Source organism: Mesoplodon bidens (genome assembly GCF_964165515.1).
Source record: "Mesoplodon bidens genome assembly, chromosome: 1".
In the NCBI taxonomy this organism is placed as follows: domain Eukaryota; kingdom Metazoa; phylum Chordata; class Mammalia; order Artiodactyla; family Ziphiidae; genus Mesoplodon; species Mesoplodon bidens.
Window position 1 is genome coordinate 179,084,289 of NC_138176.1, and position 18,085 is coordinate 179,102,373.

Sequence of the window (18,085 nt, forward strand, 5' to 3'; positions counted from 1 at the left end):
CTATCTATTTTACGTTTGGTAGTGTATATATGTCCATGCCGCTCTTCCACTTTGTCACAGCTTACCCTTCCCCGTCCCCATATCCTCAAGTCCATTCTCTAGTAGGTCTGTGTCTTTATTCCTGTCTTACCCCTAGGTTCTTCATGACATTTTTTTTCTTAAATTCCATATATATGTGTTAGCATACAGTATTTGTCTTTCTCTTTCTGACTTACTTCACTCTGCATGACAGACTCTAGGTCCATCCACCTCATTACAAATAGCTCAGTTTCGTTTCTTTTTATGGCTGAGTAATATTCCATTGTATATATGTGCCACATCTTCTTTGTCTATTCATCCGATGATGGACACTTAGGTTGTTTCCATCTCTGGGCTATTGTAAATAGAGCTGCAATGAACATTTTGGTACATGACTCTTTGAATTATGGTTTTCTCAAGGTCTATGCCCAGTAGTGGGATTGCTGGGTCATATGGTAGTTCTATTTTTAGATTTTAAGGGACATCCATGCCATTCTCCATAGTGGCTGTATCAATTTACATTCCTACCAACAGTGTATAAAGATTCTCTTTTCTCCACACCCTCTCCAGTATTTATTGTTTGTAGATTTTTTGATGATGACCATTCTGACTGCTGTGAGATGATATCGCATTGTAGTTTTGATTTGCATTTCTCTGATAATTAATGATGTTGAGCATTCTTTCATGTGTTTGTTGGCAATCTGTATATCTTCTTTGGAGAAATGTCTATTTAGGTCTTCTGCCCATTTTTGGTTTGGGTTGTTTGTTTTTTTGATAGTGAGCTGCATGAGCTGCTTGTAAATTTTGGAGATTAATCATTTGTCAGTTGCTTCATTTGCAAATATTTTCTCCCATTCTGAGTGTTGTCTTTTCGTCTTGTTTATGGTTTCCTTTGCTGTGCAAAAGCTTTTAAGTTGGGCTTCCCTGGTGGCGCAGTGGTTGGGAGTCCGCCTGCCGATGCAGGGGACACAGGTTCGTGCCCCGGTCCGGGAAGATCCCACATGCTGCGGAGCGGCTGGGCCCCTGAGCCATGGCCGCTGAGCCTGCATGTCCAGAGCCTGTGCTCCGCAATGGGAGAGGCCACAACAGTGAGAGGCCCACGTACCGCCAAAAAAAAAAAAAAAAAAGCTTTTAAATTTCATTAGGTCCCATTTGTTTATTTTTATTTCCATTTCTCTAGGAGGTGGGTCAAAAAGGATCTTGCTGTGATTTATGTCATAGAGTGTTCTGCCTAAGTTTTCCTCTAAGAGTTTGATAGTGTCTGGCCTTACATTTAGGTCTTTATCCATTTTGAGTTTATTTTTGTGTATGGTGTTAGGGAGTGTTCTAATTTCATTCTTTTACATGTAGCTGTCCAGTTTTCCCAGCACCAGTATTGAAAAGGCTGTCTTTTCTCCACTGTATACTCTTGCCTCCTTTATCAAAGATAAGGTGACCATATGTGCGTGGGTTTATCTCCGGGCTTTCTATCCTGTTGCATTGATGTATATTTCTGTTTTTGTGCCAGTACCATACTGTCTTGATTACTGTAGCTCTGCAGTATAGTCTGAAGTCAGGGAGCCTGCTTCCTCCAGCTCTGTTTTTCTTTCTCAAGATTGCTTTGGCTATTCGGGGTCTTTTGTGTTTCCACAGAAATTGTGAAATTTTTTGTTCCAGTTCTGTGAAAAATGCCACTGGTAGTTTGATAGGGATTGCATTGAATCTGTAAGTTGCTTTGGGTAGTAGAGTCATTTTCACAATGTTGATTCTTCCAATCCAAGAACATGATATACCTCTCCTTCTATTTGTATCATCTTTAATTTCTTTCATGAGTGTCTTATAGTTTTCTGCATACAGGTCTTTTGTTTCCCTAGGTAGGTTTATTCCTAGGTATTTTATTCTCTTTGTTGCAGTGGTAAATGGGAGTGTTTCCATAATTTCTCTTTCAGGTTTTTCATCATTAGTGTATAGGAATACAAGAGATTTCTGTGCATTAATTTTGTATCCTGCAAGTTTACAAAATTCATTGATTAGGCTCTTATAGTTTTCTGGTGGCATTTTTAGTATTCTCTATGTATAGTATCATGTCATCTGCAAACAGTGACAGTTTTACTTCTTCTTTTCCAATTTGTATTCCTTTTATTTATTTTTCTTCTCTGATTGCTGTGGCTAGGACTTCCAAAACTATGTTGAATAATAGTGGTGAGAGTGGACATCCTTGTCTCGTTCCTGATCTTAGAGGAAATGCTTTCAGTTTTTCACCATTGAGAATGATGTTTACTGTGGGTTTGTCATATGGCCTTTATTATGTTGAGGTACGTTCCCTCTATGCCCACTTTCTGGAGAATTTTTATCACAAATGGGTGTTGAATTTTGTCAAAAGCTTTTTCTGCCTCTACTGAGATGATCATATGGTTTTTATTCTTCAGTTTGTTAATATGGTGTATCACAATGATCTGCATATATTGAAGAATCCTTGCATCCCTGGGATAAATCCCACTTGATCATGGTGTATGATCCTTTTAATGTGTGGTTGTATTCTGTTTGCTAGTATTTTGTTGAGGATTTTTGCAGCTATATTCATCAGTGATTTGGTCTGTAATTTTTGTTTTTTATAAAAAAACAGTATCTTTGTCTGGTTTTGGTATCAGGGTGATGGTGGCCTCATAGAATGAGTTTGGGAGTGTTCCTTTCTCGGGCAGGCGGATTCTTAACCACTGCGTCACCAGGGAAGTCCCTGAGCTTTTAAATTTTTAACAAAATTTTATTGAAGAATAGTTGATTTACAATGTTGTGTTTAATTTCTGCTGTACTGAAGAGTGACTTAGTTATATATGTTTATATTATTTTTCATATTGTTTTCCATTATGGTTTATCACAGGTAAATTAGTTGTTTTTTAACTAACCTTATTTTATACAGTATATTTCAAGTATGGATGCCAAAAGTTTATACACATATTTTGACTTATTTTTTGAGAGTAACACTTGGTTTAGAGCTACCAAATGGTTGAAAAGCACAAGGAGGGGAAAATGAACTACTTCAACTTCCTAGGGAAAATAAATAGAGATTTTGACTTGCATATCTAAAGAGACACTGAGGATAAATTTAATGGCAGCTGTCAAGAATAATTGTTCCTTGCCTCCTCCACTCCTCCTACCTGTTTCTTATTGCTTGCTTTTAGAAATGCTTGAATAGAATATATTTACGGGGAAGAAATGAAGAACAAGGCATTCCTCTTGAATACTTAGAGAAGCTTCACTATAAGCATGAAAGCTGGCTCCTGCATAGAACACTAAAGTAAGACTTCCTTATTCTTATTTACTATTCATTTTAAATTCCTTTATCAAATGTTAATCCAAATCATGTATAATTTTTCATTTTCAGCCATTTTTATTTATTACTATTGTAGGATCTCCCAGAATTAAGTATGGATTTTGATTCTTTTTATTGCAATGAGATCCTGTTTTCTTAAAGTTTTTATAGCTAATCTCCCCCAGCAGTATTTACAGCATAATATATGGGATTTCACATTAAGGGATAAAGTAGGAAATATATCTGAATACATTATTTAGGTACAAGCATACCTTGTTGTATAGCACTTTACTTTATTGTGCTTCGCACATGCTGCATTTCTTACAAATGGAAGGTCTGTGGCAACCCTGTGTCAAGCAAGTCTGTTGGCACCATTTTTCCAACAGCATTTCCTAATGTTGTGTCTCTACATCACATTTTATAAATTCTTGAAATATTTAAACCCTTCACCAGCAAAAAGATTATGACTCTCTAAAGGCTCAGATGATGGTTAGCATTTTTTAGTAATAAAGTATTTTTAAATTAAGGTATGTACTTTTTTTTAGACATAATGCTATTGCACACTTAATAGACTGCAGTATAGAGTAAATGTAAGTTTTGTAAGCACGGGGAAACCAAAAAATTTGTGTGACTTGCTTTGTTGCAATATTTGCTTTGTTGTGATATTCACTTTATTGCAGTGGTCTGGAACCAAACCTGCAGTTTCTCTGAGATATACTTATACCCCTTCAGAGAGAATTTTAAGATACTTCAAGTTTGTTTCTTAGATCACTGTACTTTGTCATTAGTCAGATCTTGGTTCAGACGCATCTCACTTATTAGTATGCAATCTTAGACAATCTCTGAGCCTCAGAGTGACCTCCCTGAGCTTTAGTTTTCTCATCTATAAAATGCAAACATTCCTGGACTTCCTTGGTGGTGCAGTGGTTAAGAATCCGCCTGCCAGTGCAGGGGACACAGGTTCGAGCCCTGATCCGGGAAGATCCCACATGCCGTGGAGCAGCTAAGCCCATGCGCCACAATTACTGAATCCCTCGCACCTAGAGCCCGTGCTCCGCAACAAGAGAAGCCACCGCAATGAGAAGCCCATGCTCCGCAATGAAGAGTAGCCCCTGCTCTCCACAAGTAGAGAAAGCCCATGTGCAGCAATGAAGACCCAGCACAACCAAAGCCCATGTGCAGCAATGAAGACCCAACGCAGCCAAAAATAAATAAATAAATGTATTAAAAAAAAAAAGACAGCAAAATTCTAAGAAAAAGCAGACATTCCTACTTTATGGCATGATTTAGGTTTTTGAGGAGAATTACATTTCACAATGCCTAACTTTATATATTTTATACCTGAGATTTTTAGACATGTATAGTAAATCTAGGTGAGAAAGAAGAGACTGCCAGATGAAGTACTTGGCAGGATAATTTTAATATAAAATGATTGATAACATTTTGTTTTCCAGTGAAGACATAAGAATAAATTTTTAGTATTTCTCTTTTATTTGTTGTTTTTTCTAATTATTTTGTTCATCTCTCTCTTTTCAAACAGAACCAACTTTGATTATCTACAAGAAGTGCCTATCTTAACACTGGATGTTAATGAAGACTTTAAAGACAAACACGACAGTCTGGTTGAAAAGGTAGATTTATACAAAGACTATAAATAATGTTTGTTTTGTCTTGTCTAAAGAAGTGTTCTAACTTTGTGAGAAAACAATTTTCTAAGGAAAGATTACATAAAGTTATATTAAGAGACAGTTAAGAGCTTTAGAGGGATTTAGACTGTTTAGATTCTCATCTTAATTTCAACTTCTAACTTTGTAGCCTTAGCTAAAATGAGGACCTTCTTTATCCTTTAGTTTCTTTATCTGTATCATAGGGGTAACCACGTTAACAAAAGTTCTTGCTCACTAGCCTCTGCTTTGTTCCCTATTCTTCCCCTCTTCCCTATACCACCAATCTTTAGATAATAATAAACCATTTGTGAAATTAATCTTTTTCAACTAAATTCAGTATGGAAGATGTTTGAAGCTGTAAGATATGGATCTCATCCATTTTTGTACTAACTAGAGTCTTGAGATTAAAGATTTTTAGTTTTGAGTTCTATTTGGGACCTTGTCAGTGATAACTTGGCACTGCCTAATCCTTGAGTCATTGTCCTATCGGAGTTGATCTATCCTCCATATATTTGGAAGTTGACTATATTCTATAAAGTGAGTGGTACTCATATTCATAAAGGGACTGGCAGAGAACCTATTGATGAACACTTGAGAGAGAATAGTAATGGGATTTGTATAACAAATATCCTTATATCCATGTTAATTAACTTAGTGATCTTAGAGCTAAAGAAGAAGTCACATTTTTTTGTTGTTTGTTTAGTTTTGAGAGAAATCTTATTTTTCTTTTTTCCTGTCACAAAATGTCTGCTGTTTACTATAATAGATATTTAACATTTATAAGGGATGTATCTCAAGAATTTTGAAAATCTCACCATTTATAGATAACTACTGTAGCGTATAGTTGTTTTTCCCATGATATAAAGAAAAGCATATCTGGAAAATTCAAGTGACCTCTTCATACTAATTTAATGATGTTAAAAAACCTAGTACAGAATTCACTTGTGATACTGTTAAAATAAAATAAATAAAATTAAGTCAGCCATTGCAGTACTAACAGCCAACCATCATTTTAACTAGATGAATCTGTAAAACCACTTTTTAATTTTATCTAACACTTCTGTATTTTGATTAATAATCACCATTTCATATTATTATTATTTTTGGTTTAATTAGTTTTGCTAGAAGTTTGCTTTCTTTTTCAGGTATTTTTGCAAGGCAATAATCTTTGTCTATTCAGAATTACTGTGCAGTCTAGAATATGTAGAGAGCAGTATCTTGAATTGTGACGTTGGCCAGTTGGCTAAGTTCATTCACTACTTATATGATCTTTCCTCACATACTAATATTACAGTGTATATATATGATTCAGATTTGTGTTTCAGAAAAATTATAAATCTGTTACATAGATTACATACATAATCAGGACCTTTAGACTTATTAAACCATTGCAATTATTAATGTTATCAATACTAAAGCTGCACATGTCAGTAGTCTGTGGTATTATAAAGAGATAATAAAATTAGTGTTATGGCTGTTATAGACCTGTATCAATCTTAGATGTAAATTTAATAACTCCTGTGATGACATTTTAGGTCATTCATCTTCTAATACTGAAGTATTTGTTAATATTTCTTTTGAAACTAAATGATATGGCTTTGTGATAGAGTTACTTATACAGTTGAGGTCTTCAACTGTGTAGATACTTTTAATTGAAAATGAATATTAGATATCTCAAATTAGCCAAGGAATTATATTAATATTTTTTTCCTCCCCTCAGGTAAAAGAATTTTTGAGCCCTTTGTGATCTTGCTGAAGACTACAGGCAGCCAAATGATTACACATACTTCAGCTTTGTGTATCTTCATAGGTCCATATTCATACAAGTCTCTCTTCTAAACCCAAGTTTTTAACTATTTTTGTTCCAAGAAAAAAATTTTTTTTAATGAATCCTATACAAGAGTTTATAGCTAGTTTTTCTTTTTTCCTTTTTTTTTTCTTCTTTTTGGGGCTTTAAAGAAAGAAAGACATTTAAGTATCCCTTACAACAAGAAGTCTGGGGGTAGATGGTTCCAGAATCATTATAGTGGCTAAGCTGCATCATAAAGGACCCAGCCTCCTTCTGTCTTTCTCCTCTATTATCCTCCTCAGCCGGTTGACTTTTTTTTTTTTCTGGTGCTTCTCATCTCACTGACCAATTTCTTAACTACAAATTTTAATGTTACATAGTAAATGGTAATGTGTCCTGTGTAAATTAGTGTACCTGTTAAAAATTGAAAAGTGGAATTTAAGGAATCCTAGAAAAAGTATGATGAGGTTTTATTTTAAATACTTTTGATCAGGTGCCTTCCCTTCTACCTTAATTTATGTGGAAGATAAGACCAGGTTTAGTATTTAATTACTTCACTGATTTATTAATGTGTCTATAATACATTTGTAGAGAAGCAGGTTAGACTTTGTTCCTGGTCTGTAATGGCATAACTTATAAATCATTTAATCTTTTTCCTGCCTTTGTTTCTACATCTATGGTATGAGTGAGGCTTCATCTTTTGCATGGGATTTTGTAGGATTAAAGAGAAAATGTTTCTATACTTAAAAGATAACTGAAGATTATTACATGAATAGAAAGATTGAATTTATTTGGAACTCAGATAGCTACCTGCTTTTTCCCTTCTCAGACCATTCTTTTAGAATGGAGTATTACTATTATAATTAAAAGATTGGCTTGAACTATGATTGTCTTTAAGTCATTTGAGGTGGAATTATAGTTTTCCTTAATTTATTCCCATTTTTATAGGTAAAATGTTAGTGGGACATAGTGAGGGATACATTTTTCCATTTTATTTTTTATTGATGCTATACTGGGAATGAGTAGTCTTTCTTTATACTTGGTGAGCTGTCAAAAGGGAAACTGAAGACAAGGTAGATTTTCTTCTTTGCAGTTAAATCTGTTTAGTTAGTCCCAGCTGTTATTTCTGGATTAATTAGGCAGCCTACTATTTAAAGTCTTATTTAAAAGTAAATAAAAGTCACACATTTCTACTTTGAGAACATCATCATCACTTTTCACTTCATAGTTTGCTTTGCTTCTCTGTTGGATTATACCTGAAGTTTTTTTCCCCCTCCTTTAAGAGAAATTACTGATAAAAATGATCTTGCTTTATGTTATATATCTTGAAAGCATTATCATTTTTTGTTGGTTATATGTTAGTAAATACATATATTAATGAAGGCAAGGGGTAAAATAGTTGTAATTTAAAAAAATCTGCATGGGTTCATTTTAGGTCCATATGTATAGATTTAGGTCTGTACGTATAGATTTCTTTCAACTTTGTTTAGTTAAGGTGTGCAGTGTGCAGTGTGTTTTCTTTGTATTTAACCTTTCTACTTGACATTTTAGAAAAATTCTGTGGTTTTAAATGAGAGGAAGAGTTACTTTTACTTTGAAACTATCATTTTCCTTTTTAAAATATCATTTCTTGTTTTTGGTTTCTTGATTTTCAGAGATGATAATTTAGTGAGTTAAACAGTTTAGATGCACTGATCTTTGAAAAAGAGACTTGTTTCAAATCTGTAATTGCCATAAATATTTAAATTGTCTCATGATATTGTATAGATTTGTTTTTGTTTGATATAAATGAATTTGTTACTAAATTAAATATTTGCTTAATAAATAAGTAAAAATATCATGAACTCTAATGGAGCTACACTCATTGAAATGATTGCATCTCTTTTAGAATTAAAATTTATTCTACTTTTGAAGAAAATTATGAATATATAAAGATTGACAGTGGTTTATATAAATTAACATTGACTCTATTTTTTTTAAATTTTATTTATTTATTTTTTTGGCTGTGTTGATTCTTCGTTGCTGCACGTGGCTTTCTCTAGTTGTGGCGACCTGGGTCTACTCTTCATTGCGGTGCGCGGGCTTCTCATTGCAGTGGCTTCCCTCATTGTGGAGCATGGGCTCTAGGCGCATGGGCTTCAGTAGTTGCAGCATGTGGGCTCAGTAGTTGTGGCTCACAGGCTCTAGAGCACAGGCTCAGTAGTTGTGGCACACGAGCTTAGTTGCTCCGCGACATGTGGGATCTTCCCGGGCCAGGGATCGAACCCGGGTTCCCTGCATTGGCAGGCAGATTCTCAACCACTGTGCCACTGGGGAAGCCCCCACTGACTCTATTTTAAGTGGAGACATATTTCAGAGATTTTCCATAACCTTTAAACATGTTTAGCTTAATGACTTTTTAAATCTGTAAAATTGAAAAGAAGCTTAAAAAATTATATTTGTCATGACTTAAAATAAAAGCTGTACCACTGGATGAGCACAAGGGTATTGAGCCTAATGGTCTGCATTATGTCTTGAATCCTGTATCCCCTATCAGATCATCTTTCTTCAAAGTATATGTACTACTTTTTATAGTTTACTCTTCTAAGAAGGTGATTAATTGTACAAGACTTATCCCTTCATTCAGAGTTCTCTCATCTTTTATGCCTGATACTTAGAGCAGTGTTTACCAAGCCCCTAGAAATCAGGTCTGTTATATTTTAAAAGACAAGAAGTCCCAAAGTGTTTTTTACATAGAGGTATAAATCTCATTACCTACAGAAAAATGTTAGGTAGGTTGCTTAAAGTATTTACAAATCCTGGTAGATAATAGCCTTCCTCATTTGAAAAATCTTACCTCTTTCCTTTATTTATTTATTTATTTAATTTTATTTATTTTTTGGCTGCGTTGGGTCTTCCTTGCCGCGCGCAGGCTTTCTCTAGTTACGGCAAGTGGGGGCTACTCTTTGTTGCGGTGCGCGGGCTTCTCATTGCGGTGGCTTCTCTTGTTGCGGAGTACGAGCTCTAGGCCCACGGGCTTCAGTAGTTGTGGCTTGCGGGCTCTAGAGTGCAGGCTGAGTAGTTGCAGTGCACAGGCTTAGTTGTTCCGCAGCGTGTGGGATCTTCCCGGACCAGGGCTCGAACCCGAGTCCCCTGCACTGGCAGGTGGATTCTCAACCACTGCGCCACCAGGGAAGCCCTTACCTCTTTCCTTTGAAAAAAATTTTTTTTGGGGGGAAATAATTTTAGATTCACAAAAGTTGCAAAATTATTAGAGTTCCTGTGTACACCCATGGTAACATTTTACTTAACAATAGTGTATTATCATGACTAGGCAATTGACTTGGTATACTACTGTTAACTAAACTACAGAACTTATTTTTAATAGTTTTTATTTTCTTTTTTTAGAACAGTTTTAGTTTCACAGGGGAATTGAGTGGAAAGTACAGAGTTCCCATGTACTCTCTGCCCCCATACTTGCACAGCCTCCTCCAATATCAACATCCCCCAAGAGTGGTATGTCTGTTATAATCAATGAACCTACAGTGACACATCATTACCACTCAAAGTCCATAGTTTGCATTAGGGTTTACCCAGTCTTGTATCTTCTGTGGGTTTTGACAAATGAATAATGACATGTAACCACCATTGTAGTATCATACAAAAGAGTTTCCCTGCCCTGAAAATCCTCTGTGTCTGTTCATCCCTCTCCCCTAAACTCTGGCAATCACTCATCTTTTTATTGTCTCCATAGTTTTGCCTTTTTTCAGAATGTCATAGAGTTGGAATCATTCAGTAGGGAGCTTTTTCAGTGGCTTGTTTCACTTAGTAACTTGCAGTTAATTTTCTCCATGTCATTACTTTTTAGCACTGAAAAATATTCTGTTGTCTGGATGTACCATAGTTTATCCTCTCACCTACTGAGGGGCATCTTGGTTGCTTCCAAGTTTTGGCAGTTATGAATAAAACTACTTTAAACATCGGTGTAGAAGTTTTTATGAGGACATAAGTTTTCAGTTCATTTGAGTAAATTCCAAGGAGTGCAATTGCTGGATCATATGGTAAGAGTTTGTTTAGGTTTCTGAGAAATTGCCAAACTGTCTACCAAAATGGTTGTATCATTTTGCCTTTCCGCCAGCAATGACTGAGAGTTCTTGTTGCTCTACATCCTTGCCAGCATTTGTTGTCAGTGGTTTGGATTTTGGCCATTCTAATAGGTATGTTGTTGTATCTTATTTTAATTTGCAATTCCCTAATGACATGATGTTAACCATCTTTCCATCTGTTTATCTTCTTTGGTGAGGTGTCCGTTAAAGTCTTCTGTCTTTTTTAAATTGGGTTCATTTTCTTAATACTAAGGCTTAAGAGTTCTTTGTATGTTTTAGGTAATAGTCCTTATCAAATATGTCTTTTGCAAATGTTTCTCCTATCTATGGTTTATCTTATTTTCTTGACATTGTCTTTTGCAGAGCAGAAGTTTTTAATTTTAATAAAGTCCAGCTTATGAATGATTTCTTTCATGGATTGGTATGATCCATGATTTTGTTTTGTTTTGTTTTTAAATTTAATTTAATTTATTTATTTATTTTTGGCTGCGTTAGGTCTTCGTTGCTGCGTGCAGCCTTTCTCTAGTTGCAGTGAGTAGGGGCTACTCTTTGTTGCCGTGTGTGGGCTTCTCATTGTGGTGGCTTCTCTTGTTGTGGAAGCACGGGTTCTAGGTGTGTGGGCTTCAATAGTTGTGGCATGTGGGCTCAGTAGTTGTGGCTTGCGGGCTCTAGAGCACAGACTCAGTAGTTGTGGCACATGGGCTTAGTTACTCCGCAGCATGTGGGATCTTCCCGGACCAGGGCTCGAACCCATGTCCCCTGCATTGGCAGACAGATTCTTAACCACTGCACCACCGGGGAAGCCCCATACCTTGTGTTGTATCTGAAACGTCATCGCCGTATGCAAGGTCATCTAGGTTTTCTCCTATGTTATCCTCTAGGAGTTTTATAATGAATACACTTTATTTTTAGATCTATGATCCATTCTGAGTTAATTTTTATGAAGGAAGTACGATATGCATCTAGATTCATTTTTTTTGCATGTGGAGGTCCAGTTGTCAGCACCATTTGCTGAAAAACTAGCTTTGTTTAATTGAATTGCCTTCGCTCCTTTGTTGAAGATCAGTTGACTATAATTATGTGGCTTTATTTCTAGGCTCTCTATTCTGTTTTATTTTTTATTTTATTTTATTTTATTTTTGGCCGCAACACGTGTCATGCGGGATCTTAGTTCCCCCACCAGGGATCAAACCCGTGCCCCCTGCAGTGGAAGCATGGAGTCTTAACCACTGGACTGACAGTGAAGTCCCTACTGTAGCTTCATATTAAGTCTTGAAGTTGGGTAATTTTTCATTTCCTAGAGGTATGAGCTACTTAGGTTTAGTAACACTTTGGGTGCTTTTTGAGGTTATCCTAATATGCTTTTTCTCCTTTTAAGAATTTATTTGTATAATGAAATCGTTTTTTCTCATCTTCAGAGAGTAGAATATTGAAAAATGAAGGCAGGTTTGATATAATTCATTTTTTTCCTTATTCTGTGTAGTGCCTTGGAATGTTATTAATTATAAAATTTATTAGTACTGAGATTAGTAATGCCAAAAATGTTTAAATACAGTCTTCCCCCATAAGAGCTGTTCAATAATATCTTTCTATCATAACATCTTTTAAATGATTATATCATTGTTCAGACAATCACCCTTTTTTTTTCTCCTTGGGTATAAAGAATTTTCCTACTCTAAAATATACTAAACAAGTATGCAATAAAGAACAATATTTAAACATTTCCAGCTCAGACAAAAACATAATAATTTACTTGACACTACACAGAGATTATCATTTTGAACACGCTTGAACTGTACATCAGGTAATTTTGCTTTGCATAAGTATGTGAAATGAGAGGAATGAAAAAGATATCTTTTAGGACTCTCGTCTGTTATATTTAGATGCCATTTCCATGTGTTTTGAAGTTTCCTAAAGGTGTTTTTTTGTGTTATAACTTAATTTTAAGTGGAGTTTGAATGCCAGATAACCATTAGTCCCCAAAACGGTGGAAGATTGGTGGGAGGAAATGGTGCAGAAAGCAGAACTCACCTTCCAAAGAATGATTTCTTTATTCCTGTCCTCCACCAACCATCACTGACTATCAAATTTTCTTCCTTGGCAAGTACAGTAAACCTTGTTTACAATATATTTTATGCACAATCTATATTGTGTATTTTTTGTAAACTTGTTATTATTCAATCGATACATTTTTGGTGTCTTAGGATATAATATAATGTGCCCCATTAAAATTAATGGAAGATATTTCACTTAAAGCTTTCTACTTAGTGACAGCTTATTTTTCAGTAATAAAAGACATAAAGTGAGGGACAGGTATGTAATTTGAATTTGATTCAGTTTTACATACTCCCTTTCCCCCACCTTTTAAAAAATTACTGTGACTGCAGCTCTGTAATTGTATGTTTAATGAGGTATAAATTCTTAATATGATATTGATGTTCTCAGAATATTTTGTATGAATGAAAATTTGGATTTGGTTCAAAGATTTCACAAAAAATTAACACCAAGTTCTGTTTTGGCAGATTTTGAATCGATAAATATCAAAGTGTTTCTTTTAAGAATTAAGACCATCCTCAAAGAAGATTATTATCAATATGGCTACTCTTTGAATTCAGTTAATTTTAGTTCTGTGCCTAGAATAAAATAAGTACTAAACAGATCAATGTCCATTGTACTAGAATATAGAAGGTGACAATTAGAAGTCAAACTAGGTAACAGTACTTTAGTTTTTGGTTTATGTTTTTATGATTACCTTAGAAATATTTTAGGTATAGAATAACAAGTACCATAAATAGAATAAAAGAATCATTAAATATCAGATATTAAAATCCTTTCCTAACCATTGTAAGTTAGACTCTGTGGTAGACAAAATTTATCACCGTTTTACAGATGTGAGAGGCTGAGGGATTTCTCAAGATCCCACAAAGACTAAAGCTGAAACAAAACCCAGATATTTTGACTCTCTAGAGTGGGGTTTCATTTTATTTTAGTGAGTAGCGACTCTAGTTTTACCTCTGCTCTTTATATCTAGGGTCATTTTTCTTTCCGTCCCTAACTCTGTCTAGTATTTCATGCCCATTTAAAATAGCAATTTGAAAATAAAAATCTGATAACAAAAGTAGTTTAAGCCCATGATTATTTTATAGTGAAATCAGTAATTGTAGCCCTTTGCCACATGAGGTCATTATATACTTGGTTCTTTCCTCTGCTCTGCCTCTAATCCAAGCATCATAATCTTGATGATGAGTGGTTGGGAAAAGATAGGAGCTGATGAGAGGTCTTTTGCATTGCCAGAGCAAAAGCATTAATTGATTAATAAAAACTTTATTGAGTGAGATTTTTTGTGTACAGATATTGGGGAGGGAAGAAAATGAGCTGTCAGAATAAATACAGGCAATCAAAAAGGCAATGCTTTTAGGATTATTTTACTATAAGAAAGTCTGGTACCCAACTCCCAGGGCCTTCTCTAAGTATTAGATTGAATAATACCAATTGTTTTTTTATGGGATAATGATTGGTTAGGTAATTAGGCCTAACAGGTTGCCAGGAAACTTAATTTTCTAATTAGACTGTTTGTTAAGGGTTATCTTGCAAGACTCTTTACCATTTACTTAGCAATTATGTATACAAAGAAACTTAACAGTTATTTTTACTGTTCTGTGGAACTGCATGGAGCTCAGACAGATGCTTATTTTTCCAAGAAGGAAGTTTTACTTAACAAAACCATGATCTAGAAAGTGATTCAGTAACAGAGTTAGGTGAAACCTGATTTTCGATTGACCCATCTTCTGAAACATATCACCTTTTAATTTTACTTGGCATCACTTCAAAATGTTGGTGGTATTTTGGTGATATTGAATATATTTATATGTGTGTGTATGCACTATTTTTACCATTATCCCTTGTTTAAACTAATAAGATTCATTCAAAGATAAGGCATCTTCTAAAGCTGCCATTTTGTCCTTGCTGTTACTGTCAGCTAGAGTGGAATCATTTTATATTAGAAGAGTAAATTAGGAAATAGGCTAATGTTATAAAACAATTTATGCTTCACTTGGCTCAGCAACACTATTTTGATATGTTGTACAGAGCTCAGAATACTAGTTATCAAATTCCTGCCTTGGGGACAGAATAGATGATATGGGCATAAGTTATTATTTTGCTGGTGGTTGACATGAACTGGTTGCTAGATTAGTAAGTGAAATAAACTTGTTAAGTATGATAACTAATTTTTAACAGACTGACCTTAAATAGACATTGAATATTGTCCTTTTCAGAATAGTTACCTTGAGAGACTATACGTTTATTCCAAAGATTCTGCCATTATTCAAAACACTCTTGGATCTGAGTTTAGAATCTGAGTTATATAACTGTTTAAATGTGATTCAGGTTCTTTTTGTGTGTGTGACTGGATATAGTTTTTTGTTTTTTTGTTTTTTGTTTTAATGACCATAAATCATTTAGTGGCGAGTCTAATGAACAAAATGGAGAGTAAAACTTGAAAAAAGCTGCTTTTGGCCATAAAAGAAGGTAACAGTAAGGCACTTAGATTTCTTGTTCAGTTTATGAAATATATGTGAAGGAAATTCATATGTTTTTTGCTAATTCAAATGTTTTTGACTAATGGCAGACTCTAAACAACACATAACCTATTGGTATGGTTGCTTTGAAGGCAATCCTTAGTACAAGGTTCTGGTATAGTTAAAAAAACCCAAACATTGTGTCCTGTTATGTTTACATTCGGTATATACCACAGTCAGCTGTTGTTAAGTAAGAATTTATCTTTAGTATTTTTAACATCACAGAGGCAGTAATGATTAAGAACACAGGCTCCCAAGACAGACTGCTGGCTTCAAATCCTGGCCCTGCCACTTATTGTCTAACGTTAGGCAAGTCATTATAATCTTGGGAAAGTAATATTTTAAAACTTCTTTATAAGAGGGCCATAAGTAATAGTACCTGCTTATAAAGTTGTGCAGTTTTAGTGTGTAGTATATATAAAGCACTTAGAACAATGCTCAATGTTAGCCATTACTATTAGTACTTTTATTTCCTTTCATTCAACATCTTGGTTGCTGAAAGCATCTGGAAAATTGGTAAGTTTGTGCAGTTATATAAAAAAAGAGTGAATAAAGTGGAACTATAGTAGGATAATCACTGTATTTTTTGAGTGGAAATAGTTATGGTGTGTGGAGAGAGAGATTCACCAAACTTCATTGTTGTTACCTCTGGTGAGTGGGATTGGAGTGGTGGTTGAGATTCTTGGGAGAAGGTTTTCATTTAATATTAAATTTATTCATTCAGCAAATATTTATTGATCTCCTACTGCATGCCAGGGACTGATGAAAGAACATCTAAGTTGTTAGGAGTCACTCTTCCCCTTGAGGAAGTTTGAAGTGATAAAGGAGATTAAGTTGCGTAAGTTCTTAGCATTTTCCTTTGTTTCTATTTTCTGTGCTTTTACTTTTTGAGTGGTGCTGAATATAAACATTTTTGATATCTCCATTAATGTTTCAGAAAAGAATGATTTTTCATTTCTGAATGTAAACATTCTTTGAAATAAAGTAGCTTTATTTTCAGATTATAAAATTAATAAATATTTGTTATGGAGAACCCTCAGGAGAATTTGATGCTTGATATTTCTAACACCAAGAGAACTTCTTTCTCTTGGTAAGTAGATGAGATTAATAGGCTATGGTTTTTCAACCCAGTCGAAGAATGGGCAGAAGACCTAAATAGACATTTCTCAAAGACCTACAGATGGCCAACAGGCACATGAAAAGATGATCAACATTGCTAATTATTAGAGAAATGCAAAACAAAACTACAATGAGGTACTACCTCCTACTGTTCAGAATGGCCATCATTAAAAAGTCTACAAATAACAAATGCTGGAGAGAGTGTGGAGAAAAGGGAAGCCTCCTACACTGTTGGTGGGGATGTAAATTGGTGCAGCCACTTGGAAAACAGTATGGAGGTTCCTCAAAAAACTAAAAATAGAGTTTCCATATGATCCAGCAATCCCACTGCTGGGCATATATCCTGAGAAAACCATAATTTGAAAAGATATATGTACCCCAGTGTTCATTGCAGCACTATTTACAATAGCCAGGACATGGAAGCAACCTAAGTGTCCATCAGTGGAGGAATGGATAAAGAAGATGTGGCACATATATACAATGGAATACTACTCAGCCATAAAAAGAAACGAAGTTGAGTTATTTGTAGTGAGGTGGTTGGATCTAGAATCTGTCATACAGAGTGCAGTAAGTCAGAAAGAGAAAAACAAATACCATATGCTAACATATATATATGGAATCTAAAAAAAAAAATGGTCATGAAGAACCTAGGGGCAAGATGGGAATAAAGATGCAGACCTATTAGAGAATGGACTTGAGGACACGGGGAGGGGGGGAGGGTAAGCTGTGACAAAGTGAGAGAGTGGCATGGACATACATACACTACCAAATGTAAAATAACTAGCTAGTGGGAAGCAGCTGCATAGCACAGGGAGATCAGCTTGGTGCTTTGTGACCACCTAGAGGGGTGGGGTAGGGAGGGTGGGAGGGAGGGAGGTGCAAGAGGGAAGAGATGGGGATATATGTATATGTATAACTGATTCACTTTGTTATAAATCAGAAACTAACACCATTGTAAAGCAATTATACTCCAATAAAGATGTTAAAAAAAAAAAGATGTGGCACATATATACAATGGAATATTACTCAGCAGTAAAAAAACGAAGTAATGCCATTTGTAGCTACATGGATGGGCCTAGAGATTATCATACTGAGTGAAGTAAGTCAGACAGAGAAAGAAACATCATATGATATTGCTTATATGTGGAATCTAAAAACATGGTACAAATTAACTTATTTACAGAAAAGAAATAGAGCCACAGATATAGAAAACCAATTTATGGTCACCAAGGGGGAAAGAGGGCAGGGAAGGATCAACTGGGAGATTGGGATTGACATATACACACCACTATATATAAAATAGGTAACTAATTAGAACCTATTCTATAGTGCAGGGGTGTATATTCAATACTCTGTAATGATCTATAGAGGAATAAAATCTAAAAAAGAGTGGATTTATGTATAACTGATTCACTTTGCTATACAGCAGAAACTATCACAACATTGTAAATCAACTATACTCCAATAAAAATTAATTTAAAAGATGTGGTACATATATACAATGGAATACTACTCAGCCCTAAAGAAGAATAAAA

The 18,085-nt window shown here is 34.9% G+C and overlaps 1 protein-coding gene across 2 annotated transcripts in view; it reads left to right on the forward strand.

Annotated features, from left to right (window-relative positions):
• Nucleotides 1–18,085, forward strand: part of DCK (deoxycytidine kinase) — a 62,024-nt gene that overhangs the window by 21,315 nt on the left and 22,624 nt on the right. Inside the window, exons 5-7 of one of the 2 annotated variants that reach the window (XM_081232616.1) lie at nucleotides 3,180–3,295; nucleotides 4,851–4,941; nucleotides 6,698–8,494. In XM_081232616.1, coding sequence (XP_081088742.1) covers nucleotides 3,180–3,295; nucleotides 4,851–4,941; nucleotides 6,698–6,724 — 234 coding nt within the window. In that variant the 3' untranslated portion in view covers nucleotides 6,725–8,494. Of the gene's footprint in view, nucleotides 1–3,179; nucleotides 3,296–4,850; nucleotides 4,942–6,697; nucleotides 8,495–18,085 lie in introns of those variants that run through there. The other variant, XM_081232615.1, reaches the window with a different exon arrangement.